The 14,043-nt window shown below is 39.8% G+C and overlaps 2 protein-coding genes across 2 annotated transcripts; both read left to right on the forward strand.

The window, feature by feature from the left end:
- The first annotated feature begins 1,613 nt into the window (after nt 1-1,613).
- Nucleotides 1,614-11,773, forward strand: scarb2c (scavenger receptor class B, member 2c). The gene is made up of 12 exons (XM_072371777.1): nt 1,614-1,839; nt 2,361-2,518; nt 3,652-3,796; nt 4,604-4,795; nt 5,009-5,100; nt 5,354-5,473; nt 6,246-6,424; nt 6,598-6,716; nt 8,155-8,228; nt 9,724-9,775; nt 10,080-10,232; nt 10,492-11,773. Exons 1-12 carry the CDS (start codon nt 1,717-1,719, stop codon nt 10,522-10,524), a joined length of 1,440 nt encoding a protein of 479 aa, XP_072227878.1. The 5' UTR covers nt 1,614-1,716; the 3' UTR covers nt 10,525-11,773.
- Nucleotides 11,774-12,275: 502 nt separating this feature from the next.
- On the forward strand, nt 12,276-13,943 carry LOC140276919 (liver-expressed antimicrobial peptide 2). Its single transcript, XM_072371778.1, has 2 exons — nt 12,276-13,690; nt 13,800-13,943. Exons 1-2 carry the CDS (start codon nt 13,625-13,627, stop codon nt 13,941-13,943), a joined length of 210 nt encoding a protein of 69 aa, XP_072227879.1. The 5' UTR covers nt 12,276-13,624.
- The last annotated feature ends 100 nt before the right edge of the window (nt 13,944-14,043 follow it).

The raw sequence follows: 14,043 nt of genomic DNA on the forward strand, positions 1-14,043 counted from the left end.
CTAACATTTATTCAATAATAGTTATCAAGTCATTTCCAACAATCTGTCCGATATCTCATGTTCCACAAAACTTGTCCAGGTCTATGAGTCCTGTATCGTAAAAATGTAGCATTAGTTAAAGCTTTGCAGCACTTCCCACGTTTTTTTTCCCCAGGATCTTAATGTGAAAAAAGAAAATAGTCTCGATTCATACGTTGAGAAACTCCACAGTCAGACATGTTCATGTTGATGTTATGGTCCAGTGTGGCAATAGTATCACAATGAATCGGATTAAAGCAGGCAGAAACATGTCTGTAAGTTTGTAATGCTGATACCATTTGGTTGGATGAGATAATGTTTCCCATGGTAACTCAGTATCTGTGTGTCATATCAAAGCTGTCAATTCAAGGCCAGCATCAAATTTTCCACTTGTTGAATTGTGACCAATTTGCTGACTGCTATGAGTAGCCTCTCTTAGATTATGACAAAAGAAATTCTCTGTGAAGCAATCAATGAAAGCAAAATGAGTGGGAGACAGAGTCAGAGTGACATACACAGCTGCTCATAGTTTAGTCTGCTCATCCACCTTTTAAAGGGGATTTAGAATCAACAACAACAATAATTCCAGTTTCTTGGCAACAAAGGAGGTGGGCTGTGGTGATTCAGTAAATGCCAACACAGTGACATCTAGTGGAGAGGCTGTTAAAAAAATATAGTTGCACTGTAAATAGAGCATTGCCTTCCATGTAAAAGATTAGCAAGGAAAATATTCTTTTGAAAGTGTAATATTAGATGCAGGCTTTTTGAACATGTGATAGAAAATATGACTCCAACCTGCGGAGCTCTTGTCTGTGCCCATATGATGGCAGATATCCATCCACATAGCAGGTCAATCATACATGACTTTTTTTTCTGTTGGGATAATCATTCAAGGTTATAGTCTACTTATAAGCATATGTAGCATTTTGCCTTTTCCCTCCTCACATTTATTTTTCTTTGTCCTGTTTCTCTTTTTTTTTTTTTGGTGTTTATTGCACCTTAGCATAATAAGGTTATGGAGAAAAAGAAGCTCGATCTTGAATCCTATTGAAATAGATGCATTCATACAATGTCACATCAGTCACATTCAGGTAAATTAATTAACTCATCAGAACAGAATAGTAATGATCAAGTATGATAAATATATATTTATATTCCCTTATGAGAAGTAAATGGCGTACTTATTAGATTGTCCTGATGTATTTATTTACTCTGTATATATTATATATTTAGTCTTTATGTTAATTTTATGTTATTTGTAGTCTGCAAATGGCTTATAATGGGGGGGGGGGGGGTAAAACTTTGCGCTGTTTCTAAAAAAATTAAAACAAAGTGTTTTCATCTTCAAGATAGATATCTGCATCTCCTTTTGGTTTTAACGATCAGCTCATTAATGTAAGTTTATTTTGTCCACCGGCTGCAATTTTTGACAAGTTTGCTTCTCAGAACTGTCGATAAAACTTAAAGTTAGCCCGTTTATATTGAAATAGCTCGCTTATAACGTCGTCGTTACGGCTGACTGCACCGGGTCGACTGTCGAGGAAACCGGAAGTGGGGACAGGGAAGCGTTTCACTCCGGATGTGGCTTTGTGCGCCATGGAGCAAGTTCCTGAGACAAGGGCTCAGACCAAAACATAAACAGCGCACAGTAGCTTCTGTCAGTGAAAGCCCTCTGATATCTGTTACTGCTGTCTCATCATGCTACTGAAGTCATGTTGCATATACAGCATCGGAGTGTTTTCTGTACTAATGCTCATTCTGGGCATTTCTTTGGTTTTGTCTGACGTGTTTCCACATTTTTTGCAGTCGGTGGTTAAAACGGTAAGCATTTAATTTAGCGTTGACGTTAGATAAGCTAACGCTAGCTGTCATAGCAGCGAGTCTGCTCAGTTAGCCTGTTTTGTTCTCGCAAAAAAATATATTGCTGGATTGTTTTGTAGCACTTAAACTCATTTATGACGTTTTATTTTTTAATTTTTTTTCACAAAAGCTCATATTTTAAAAAGTAATTACGGCCAGTTCCACTAACGATAAACACTTTAAATTTGTTTCAGGTTTACGTATTTCTAGCCGTATGGAACGTTATATATCAGTCAATTTTACCCTAGAATTTGAATGACATCTCTTAGTCACCATCGTTCCAATGACTACAATAAAGTCCTGGTAACGTTAATATTTAGTTTAGTATATTTTAGTATTTCACGGCTGTTTTCCTTCATTGTTCATCCTCAGCTCAGTAGGACGGTGATTTCACTGCTTGCTTGTCATGTGATGCGACAACATTTTATCACCAGCAGATGATTCATGCGTAAAATAAACATAACTGCCCTTTGTCCTCATAGGAAGTAGTATTGAAAAATGGAACGGAGACTTTTGAGGCCTGGGAGGATCCACCGGCCCCTATCTACATGCAGTTTTACTTCTTCAATGTGACTAATCCTCTGGAGGTACTGGAGGGGGATAGACCGGCTGTGATGGAGATCGGACCATACACATATCGGTGAGAGGCTTAACTTGTATACCCAACAGCAAAGATCACCAGGCCAAAGGGTCAAGTTAGTGAAAGTCTGAAAGATTTAAAGCAACTTTCAAGTGATTCTTCGCAGTGTTTTTGCTGCGAGTGCCAACATGGCTGGAAATGTTGCAGCTGCACATAAACAAAGTGTATAAAAATGGAAACAAAATTTGTCAAATTGAAGAAATCGTACTGAAGATGCTAAATAATGTGATGCAAATGTTATCCTGAAAAAACCCACCAACAGAGAAGTGTTAATGTGTTAAGTGAATTGAAAGCACTAACCACGATGCACGTAGGCTCAATACATCGAGTATCACAACAGTAAAGGGGAACAGCCACAAGCTAAAAACTGCAGAGCTGCAGAGCTGCAGAGCAACCACACATACAGGGAGCAGTCTAACAATACTTATTTGCATGTCTGCGTTCCGGCTTTCGCCGAGATGCTTCAAGCATATTTAGTAAAAACAAATAAAACACTTAAAGAATACAAGAACAGTGGTTTTCTTTCATAACTTTTTGTCCTGTAAAGAGTTTTCAGAGGCGCATACGTCCAGATATTGGTGTAATTGTGTGTCTCTTGTCTGCTGTCCACACTGACTGACACTGTGGTTTGTGCATCTGCCACTGCTTTACAGAAACAAGAGCTGCACAGTTGGGATGTTTGTATTTTTTCTTGTAACCATTTTATTGGGTTAATTCAGCATTAAAGTGCCTAAAGGAGACCCTGGGATCCATCAACCCGCTCAGTCCAAGCGACATTTCTTATTATCCCATAAAAGCCAGCTTTGTTAGGTTTTCTTTACAGTAATACTTGAAGATTACTGCTGACTCAGCTGCATTTGAGCAGTTTTCGAGAACCTGACGTGGAGTTATAAAGAAAGAAACCGTATTATGCATTTATCTCTGGCCTAATTTTTCACATTTGTGTGTGTCTAGTTGTAATGGATAATTATATTTTGTGCAAATGAATTGAGATCCATCTTTTTATGTTTTTTTTTTTTGCTTCAAAGTACTTCTCACCACCAGCTAAAAATATAGATTTTTGACATGCACGTAAAATTGAGTTAAGAAGTAAAATAACCTTGAAATTGACAGCTTCCGTTTTTTCCACACAGAGAGTACCGGCCCATGGAACAAGTCTCCTTCCAGGATAACGGCACTAAAGTAGCCGCCGTCAACACTAAAACCTACATTTTCCAGCGTGACATGTCCCGAGGTCCGGAGAGTGACCTCATCAGAACCGTTAACATCCCTGCCATGGTGAGCGAAAGGAAGCCCAGACGTTTCCTTAAATGGTGTCTTTTTGTGTCGATGTTGGTAAAGTAAAGGAGGGTCCGACAGATTAACGGGTCTCTGATGAAGTTTGGATTAATGGTTTCACTTTTTCATACAGCAATTTTTGGACATAAAATGGGCATATATGTGCCTGCTTTGCTTCTTAAGGGAGTAGTCAAATCATTTATGCTTTTAAGGCACTAAAACCAAACGGTAAAAGTGTTCTAATGAAGGCAGAATTAATCTGTTTCAGTAGAAATATTTAAGTATGATGAGCAAAGTAATACTAAAAGCATAAAAATAAACTTTTTGGTATTCAGCTACTCAGGATAACTGTGCAGGTTGTTTTCTCCATTGATTGATTGATTGACTGATTGAGCTTAAGGTGAAATGCTGTCATTACACCTAACTGAATGTGACACTGTGCTTGTTTTTTTTAATACTCCAAACTTGAAATTATTAAAGATAAATTAAGAACATTTGTTCCGTTTGAATCTAACGGACATTTTTTTTCTGCATCATCAGTAAGATGCATATATCCGGATGTTTTTCATGAATTCCCTGGTGATAAATGGCAAAGTTGGCACAGAATTGAAACTGTGAAAAGCGGTTTCCCCTTGGTTTTACTGAGTGTGGATTCCTTTGGTAGCAACTGAAATGTGAGCTGATCTGCACGGTTTTATATGCGGGAGTAATTCTATTGACTTTTTTTCTTTTATGGAGCTCTTGCCATTTCACACCTTCACAGTTGGATGTTTGTCATGACATCATTGCCTTTCTTTTTCCTGGTAGACGGTGATGGAGAAATTCAAGAATTCACCTATAGAAGCCAATTTGATCTCTTCCTATATGAAGTCCTCTGGTGAAGGCCTGTTCAGCACCCACACAGTGGGGGAGCTGCTGTGGGGATATGAAGACAACCTCCTCAAAGCCCTCAAACTTCTTAAACCTGAACTGGATGATGTCTTTGGACTCTTCTACAAGGTCTGATTTAAGCCTTTTTATAAGTAATGCGATGCTTTACTCAAATTCTGCTTGTTGATGTGAATAAATGTTGCAAAATACAGCACATAAATGCACACTTATTCAACTATCCCTCCGTGAAAAGTTTCCTCTTAATTTTACAAACATTAATAGCGTATGGTTGTTTAGTTTCATGCTGGGAAAGTTGTGCAGTGACCTATGTTTTTCTTACAGAGCAATGCCTCAAATGATGGAGAGTACGTGTTCTTCACAGGCCAGCAGAGCTACAAGGACTTTGCTCGAGTGGCCACATGGAGAGGTGAAAGGTAGTCGCCTTCTTTAACCTCCAGTGCAAAAGGATTTCTCAGTCTGCGATCAGTGGGAATCGTTGATCAGATGCAGTGTTGTGATTTGTCAAGCAAATTTGAAGTATGAGACCTTTTGGGGTAAAACAGTGACTCGATCATATTTCCAGGCCCAACATCTGTCACCAGAAGCCATCTTTATTTATTTATTTTCACATGAATGGCACGATGCCACCAGAAACATTGAGATGCTATTTCTCTTGTTTACTTGCAGCTCTCTGAACTGGTGGACATCCGATGAGTGTAATATGATTAATGGGACCAATGGTGCGTCTTTCCATCCGATCATCAGCAAGAACGAGGCGCTCTACATGTTCTCCTCCGACCTGTGCAGGTGGGGTGCCAAAGTTTCCTTTTTTTTTTTTTTGTTTAGTAGTCGGGAGGCACCAAATCTTAATAATATGTATACATTTTATTTTATGTCTAGTTGGGGCTTTAAAAATGTTTGCTAAAGTTTTGAATTTATTCAGAAAAAACATTGCTTGAGGCAGTTGGCCATTTTCACTGTGGGACAATTTCGTCTAACTGTCTGTTGTCCCCAGCTGAGCAGACACCCCTCGTGTGTCGACACTTTACGGTTATATAAACGTTATTTCTGCTTATGTTTCTTGTCCTCTTTTGCTGACACAGCTTTTGTGGTATTAACCCCCCAACCCCGCTACGTTTCCTCTTTAGTCTTCCTAAGCCTTTCACTCGGCATTATCCAGGTCTGGAGATTGGATTAACGATACCAATTTGGCCCGGCGGGTTGCATTTCTCGTTAGTGTAAGCCTTTTAAACGAGGTCCCTGCTGCTTAAAACAATAACCTTTTTTTTTTTTTTTTTTACTTTATTTAGACCAGAAACAAGAAGTACAAGAATATACAAGTCGATTAACTGCTGAGTGTGTGTGTGTTTTTTTTGGTGGTGGTAACACTTAGCACGACCTTTGAACGCTTTGGATAAAAAAATCTGGTTGTACTGTGCAGGTTTTTGTTTTTTCTTGCCCGAAAATCAGCTTACGGCAGAATTCATGTACAAAATAAATTCGGTACACTTTTCAGCATTACGTGATCAACTCTGCATCCAAAGATTAACCAGCATGAGGCTCTTCTTTTTCCCCCCAGGTCTCTGTATGCTCTGTATGAGGACGATGTGACAGTGAAGGGGATCCCCGGGTATCGTTTTGTTCCCCCCAGCGATGTGTTTGCCAATCAGACTGTGAACCCGGCCAATGCCGGCTTTTGCGTGCCTGCCGGTAACTGCCTCGGCTCTGGCCTGCTCAACGTCAGTTTATGTAAACAAGGTGGGAAAACGCTTTAAGCAGCCGGTCTGAATGAAACCTCAGACTATGCTTTGCTGTGTCACACAGCAACGTGTTCTGTGGAGAGCGGCTTTATCATAATATCATAAGTTTTTAATCTGTTTTCTTTTATTTCTTCCATAATGTCATTTTTCCTGCATCTTGTGTGTGTTTAGGAGCTCCCATCATAATGTCCTCTCCGCACTTCTACCAGGCAGATGAGAAATTGGTCCAGGATGTATTTGGCATGGAGCCTAAAAAGGAGCAGCACCAGACCGCCATCGATATCAATCCGGTATGAGTCATGACTTTTCACACCTCCATGTAGGATTTATGTACGGTTGCCTGAGTCTTTCCTTACTGTGTGCACTCATACTATTTATATAATAAATTCAGTTAATTTAAGAAGTGTCTTAAAAGAGTCGTCAATGGTCTTGAAAAGCTGTGATATAAAACTACACCACTAGGTGGCGAACTGTCTCAGTTTTCTTACTGGTTGCCCAGTGGTGAGCCAGGAAACAGAACGTTTATTTAAACAGTGGTTAAAAATTAGGAGTACTTGGTACGAAGCTGTCACCAAAGATAAGCTCTGACAGCTCTTATCATGAGTAATACTTTAATAACCAGGGTGAGCTTGGGGTTAATCCTTGATAAGGGGACATGGACAAAAGAAAAAAAAAAAAAAGAACCTTTAAGGAGGAGAGTGTAGATGTACATCCAGTAAGATTTAGTTATTGGACCTGTTGTCATGTGAGCACATTCAGCTCTGGAAGAGGAGTCCTGCAGACATAAAGCAGCTGTCATAATGTAATCAGCTGAAGACACAACGCAGAGCCATATTCTTTCTCACCCTGTATGTCTCTCTCCCGTTCCTTTGGAAGCGTCTTTGGGCTTTTGAAAAGCGCTATATAAATTAAATGAATTATTATTGTTATTATTATTATTAAAAGGTTAAAAGTTAAACAAATAAAAAGTTTTGTGCAATTTTTCACATTCTTTTTATAGCTCACCTATTGACGGATGTTGCCTAACAGTTCTAAAAATAGAAGGTTTTCGCGAGTGACCCATGTTACAAAATGTGTACTTTTTCTGTAGTACCACCAGACAAATCAATTCTGCCCTAATTATTGGGCCAATTTCTATCTGAGTGTCTTGCATTGGAAACCATACTTTGCGAGGTGAAAACTGTTGAGTCATGTTTACATATTTAACCGCGCATGTAGCTGTGATGCAAACTTTCATTCTGGGAAGGATCCAGTAAAGCTACTTATTTTCTTTTTCTCCGTCTTCCTCTGTCCTTCGTCCCACTATCGAATCTCATCAAAGAACTTTGACCTATATCAGCCGCTGGGTTGCGACGCACAATTTTGCCAGAGAAGCGCCTCTGCTGCCGGCTCTAAAGCTGACTGTAGAGTGAAACTGTGGCGTTGACTAAAGCTGTTTTCAACGCACAGTAGAAAAAAATCCTGTTCTGGCAATTCTGAACAAAGATTTTAGGCATTACAAGTGAAGTAAGAATATGTAAGTGCTGTGGAGTGTTTTTAATTGATCAGATCAGATGCTATGCTGACATTTATTACACAGTAATGTCTGCCCACCATCTTTGTAACCAGCTGAGTTGTTGGTGCTGAATCTTTAATGGAGAACGTCTCTGCAGAAACGTTCATTCTTTAGGACTGATTGCTGCGAGGATCTTCTGTGCATTCGTAACAAAGTGGAATTCTGTTTTGCAGATAACGGGGATCATCCTCCAAGCAGCCAAGCGCCTCCAGATTAATGTCTATGTTGAGAAAATTTCCACCTTCAGGTAATCAGTTGACTTCCTCTGTCAGTGCCTCATTACTCACAAGTGGTTGAAACACTTTGTAGTTCTTCAATGTCACCCGAAGCTGAGTGAAGCTGCACTCGTCGGATGACGAGGCGTGTGTGGGGAAAGGTTGTCAGGAAGATAAAAAAGTAATTTTGCCATCATAATCATCGTTGTTGGTGGACTTTTGGACGGTCCTGGCTCACTTATTTATGCGTCTACTTTAAACTTAAAGAACAAGCAGTGAGATGGTTTTGGTTCCAGACTTTTCTCTGCTCCCGCTCTGCTTCTGCATGTTCAGTTTGAAATAAAGGAACCCAAATGCCACATTTAAGTACATTAAGATACGGCGCCGTGTTGACAAAGTATTCGTCTCCTTACTTTCTTTCTGTTTGGCTGTGTCACCACTTGCTATTTTAATTTATGTAACAAACTTTTGGACACAATCTAGTCCAAATTGGTGAAGTAAAAAAAAAAAAAAGTTCAAATGATTTTCTGTAAAGTCGTGCCAGAAAATGTCATTGCTGCTTTTTTGAAGCCTTTAATTAAGATCTGGTGCTGCCAATTTCATTCAGTAACTAGCTCTGGTAAGTCCGACTGTGTGCAACATGATCGCAGAATATCTGCACCGACTGGGAATTTAACACCATTAAGCAAGGGGCCCCACCGGCTTATGAAGAACCAAGGAGCTTTGCAAGGAGAGGTAGCACATTTGGAATTTGCCCAGAAGACATCTGTTAAACACGGCGAGCGTGTGAAAGAATGCGCACTGTTCAACTTTCTTTCTGGCTGGCAAAACGATGTGTCACCTCGAAGGCTGTGAAGATGTTTTAAATGAATGCTAAAGCAGCGTTTAAGTGGCTTAAGGGGAGAGGCGATCCATTTTGACTAGAGGCTTAATTTAAAAAAGCTCCTTAAATCCGAGTATCATCTGGAAAACCTAAAGCTCTCAACTAAAACCTTTAATTTCCCACCTTCTGAAGAAACTAACAACATGAAATCAAAACCATTTGAGAGATAAGCTTTCTGCTTTTATTGTAAGTTATCGACTTTGCTCCCATGTTCATATTATATTTGAAGGATTTCCATGGCTTCAAAATGTTGATGTGACATGCGCCGAAAAGTGAAAGTGCTCCTGTGTAACATCAGGTCATAATGGAATTGGGTCCAAATGAATTCTCATCGACACTGAAGGAATTTGGCAAACAGTCTACCAGTCGTTTGGATAGAGATCACCTTTTTTTTTCGTCATCTGCTTTCATGGCCTCATCTTTTTGCCTCTCAGTAACAGAGAAGACGACCATCGTCCATTCCCGGCCGGCAAGTTATCCGTGTGCTATTGCAGAAGCAAACTTTGTTTTGTCATGGCACGCAACTGCTAAAGTAACGCATAGCAACACAGGCCTTTGGATGTGTGTATCTGATGTCCTTTCTTTAGTCACAGCTTCCATCACGAATGTTGGGAAGATGATGGTTGTTCTTATTTCTCTTTCAGTCAAACAGCAAATGTGAGGACGGTGGTGTTCCCTGTGGTTTATCTCAATGAGGTACAAACACACTCACACCAGCCTTATCGTGCTTACACTGGATTTAAAAGGCAAAGATTTTCCCTTTTTTTTTTCCTGATAATTTATATTTTTCTGAGTAAATTCTTTGGGTGGTGGTCAGAGTTTTAAGTGGGTAAACTTTTCAGTTGTAGGCTTTTGGGTTGCCTCTAAAAATCCTTGGCGTCATTTGCTTCCCAAAAGTTTATAGAATTGACAGCTTGAGAGGAAATCTGTCTTGTATCCGTCGTTGTAATTCATTACTGTTGTTGACTTGTAACATGATTATCATGTCACTCGCCATCAGAGCGTCGTCATAGACGAAGCATCAGCCAAGAAGCTGCAGGCGATTGTTACCGCAAAGAATGTGGTGGAAAACATTCCGTTCATGCTGATCGGTGTCGGCGTGCTCCTCGGAGGAATTTTCATGTTCTTGATGTGTCGACAGAAAGTCCCTGAGGTGAGTGCATGAGGCAGACGGAAGTCTGCGATGAATTCTTTTCATTGTTGGTTGTCTGATCAGTTGAAATCTTAAGTAAAGGTCTGTAGATTTTCAGTTAAAAACAGAAAAAATTGGAAAATTTTACCATTTGGAAGTCATTTTGGCATTTAACCGTGTGCATGTATGAATATGTATGACTGTTCATTAGACATCTTGAAATATTCACATACAAGCGGTAGCCATGTTCTATAATGTGTTGGTGTATTTTGTTTTTCAGAGCACTGCCGCTGAACGACAGCCGCTGCTCTAATCTTAACACGGAGCACCATGTCTAAGATTGCCGTGTTTGCAGTGTAATCTCAGTGGTCCAGTGGATTCTCCGTTTGTACCGTCGATCTTCAAGTAACCACTAATAACATCAATGCCATCTTTTAATCTGTTTTTCGTCTAATGGTTTTAGGAAACAAAGCGCCCTATTTTAGTCTTTGTCGGAGGCATTGGAGTCGTTTCCTTCATTGCACATTGTAATGATGAACCCTCGTCTTTTTCCCTTTTTTTTTTTCTTTTATTGAATCTTAAACTGGTTGTCTTTTTGTTTTTACCTCGAAAAAATGCGATTTTTGTATCGAAATGAGCAAGATTAAGTCCCTTTCCTATTTGAAGATTATCTGGAGAGTCAAAAGATAATGTCCATTTTATCATAGGTGCAATTTTATGTTTGTCTTTACTGAAGGAGCGTGAACGTGTGTTTGTGTCCACAGGACAACAGGCTGCCGTCACCGGAGTTGTTGAAAGACTGAAAGATTGTTTTTAAAAGACAGGAAAACCTAGGTTATGCTGTTTTGAATCAACTAAAAGCTCACACAAAGAAATAACAAAAGTCAATTGTGCAGACAAACTGCTGGCAGAATGTTTTCTTGTTAATATGATGTTTTTATTATTTGTGTGCTGTTCATGGAGCAAAAACATTCTCATGAGTATCGCACTGAATGGTTAATGTGGGTCGGCTCCACATTAAAACATACGTCTGCTATAGGAAACGCCGTCATTTCTCTGCAAAAAGGAGCTAAGCGGTGTTCCTTTCTATGGATAAAGGGAAGGCTTTGTTTGCTGTGAAGCACACTGAGTTTGTGATTCTAATTCTTACTGTTTGTGCTAAAGGTTTATGCTTTTGTCATAACTTTGAAATTGTCTGCAGTTTGGTTTTTAATGAATCGATTCTGCCGTTCTGAGCAGCATTTTTACAACTGAAACAAAACAATCGTTGCACTTCGGAGCTGCAGCTTTTCGGCTCTCTCCTACCTAAAATATGAATTGTTCTGTCCGGCGCTGCTCAGAGAAAAACAACTAATGTGTGATTCTTATTCTTATTCTTTTTTTTGTATAAATTTTACTTGGGCTATCCACCACTCGCTGACAGATTTGTTCATTTCATGTGTCGTATATGTATAAGGTAACATGGTTTACACTACAACTCTGTGGTGAGATCAATATTTGTCATGTAATCACTGGTTACTCACTCAGAATAGGTCAAATATACATATATCTCTAACAATTTCCACCATGTCCTGTTATTTGTCGTGAATTCCAATAAACTTTATGTCATAAGCTCTGAAAGTGTTGAACTCCATCACAGATCACAAAGTTATCTGGTAAAGCGATGGCTGGCGAGAGAGAAAACTGTGGCAAATGTAGGCTCCAGGTGAGTAGTAGTTTATACTTCTGTGTGACTGAACTCCTCATATTTAAACTTTCCTTGTAGGTTTTTCCACTAATTGTTGAGATTATGCTGCTTTGATATTGGAGCCATTACCACCAGGTTTGTTCGCTTATACCACCTTGAATTGTTACAGTTGGAAAGAAATGAGTGTAAATCACTCTGAGATGCTGAGATTTTGTTCTCTTTCTCTTATTAGGCTTAAACTTTCTTCATCAGCAGTTTTCACTTAATCAGAAGCCTGCCCAGATATCATGTTATGCCTGTGATTGGTCGTAATTGAGAGGAAATTTCCTGGGAGTCGATGCTCGTCACACCTCTGGATTTAAAATGTGCACAGATGATATTTTGTTATTTTGTAGGGATTTTATCCTCTTTGTGCTAAGCTAAATGTGTTTTGGGCAGTTATTTTTCATTTTCTTATCTAACAGCATATATCTTATAGTATTCCCCGAACTTGTGAACAATTACTTTAATCGGATTTGGGACAAAGTCTTCTTTTAAGGAAGTCTTCTGACAGCTGAGGAGTTTCTGGAAAACGTGAAACTGCCTTTGCTTAGACGTTAAACCTTTGTCTTTTGGATTGTTAACAAAATGTCGCAAAGCAGGTGCTTGTCACACATAGAGCGCGTGACTCATCAAGGTCACGCCTTAAAAGAAAACGAGGCGGCATCGCGCTTCATCAGTTTTTTTTGGATACACACGGAACAAACGTCTTCTCTCCCCGTTTATGACTTCACTTCTTTTTGTTCCTCTTCAACACAAGACAGAAGCGCTCTATGATGTCACCATAAATGTTCGAGTCAGGGCTTCTCTGCTGTTTGATTATGGTGGGATGTCGTATGACACAGTTTCGTACTGCTTGACAGAGTGTTGTAACTGATAAAGCAACAGGAAGCAACATGATAAAATAACACCTTCACAAAGTGAGTCAGTGGTAGACGATCGACTCCTGTTATTTTTGTGAGGCGTAATAACTGCCTTTGTCTAAAGAATGTGGTGACTTTGAAGAGAGGGACATCTCGACTTTAGCTTCCCATCATTCAAAAGGTTGTACCTTGCAAAAGTATTCAACATGTGAACCATACCCCCACAGCATGATACCGTCTCCACTGTGCTTCACTGTGTGGATGGTGCTCTCAGGAGGAGAGTTTCATCTTACCAGAGTACCTTCTTCTCTGTGTTCGGGGCGTGTATCAGAAGCCTTTTGGTTAACTCCAGATGTGTTGTCTTGTTTGTATTTAGTTGTTCATGGATGATTGTTCATGAAGTCCAGCTTTGTTGGAGTGTACAGTTTAAAGTGGTTCTATGGACTCAGCATATCTCATGAAAAGAAACACCACTTACCACCCTATTTGAAAAGACCCACACTTTCCCTTTAAGCTTTCCGATACATTCGACGTGGAATTGTCCTCAACTTCTAGGTTAAAGTGTACTTTGGATCTCTGCAGATAAACTTCGACCTCAGTTGTCACTATAAAACTGATAAGCACGATCGTACAAGCAATTTGCATCTCTGGCTTTGACTTGGGACGACTCACTCTGCCAAACAACAGCCATTACAGTAACAAATACAGCGAAGTAGCCTGAGGTTAACTCCTCCCCAGCCCAATTAAAGCCTTTAATACAAGTGCCAGGAGCGTCACAGCAACTGTGCAGCAGACCAGCATCACTCAGTCTATCTGCCAACAGGATGAGGACACTTCAGGAAAAAATCATCATCCTCTCTGTTTTTCTGTCCCTAATATGTATCATTCAGGTGAGCTACTGTCACTGTTTATAAAATTTGCTGTAAGTGCTTTTCTTGGGTTTTGTTATTTCATGAGGGTCATCGGAGCGCTGACAGGGTCCAATATTTGCCTTTACAGGTCAACGCACTACCTGTCCCTGAGGACTGGAACGGTATAATCCAGCGGACCAAGCGGTCGTTGCTGTGGCGCTGGAACAGTCTAAAGCCCGTTGGCGCCAGTTGCAGAGATCCCTTAGAGTGTGGCACAAAATACTGCAGGTAGGGTAGAGCTTTTCACTTGTATGCGCATGTCTTGTAGACATTTTAATAAATAATTTAATAACAGTCATGACATTAAATAGACATAATGTTCCTTTATATTG

The sequence above is a fragment of the Leuresthes tenuis genome, unplaced genomic scaffold (genome assembly GCF_036924035.1).
Source record: "Leuresthes tenuis unplaced genomic scaffold, fLeuTen1.0.hap1 SCAF_19, whole genome shotgun sequence".
Lineage (NCBI taxonomy): Eukaryota > Metazoa > Chordata > Actinopteri > Atheriniformes > Atherinopsidae > Leuresthes > Leuresthes tenuis.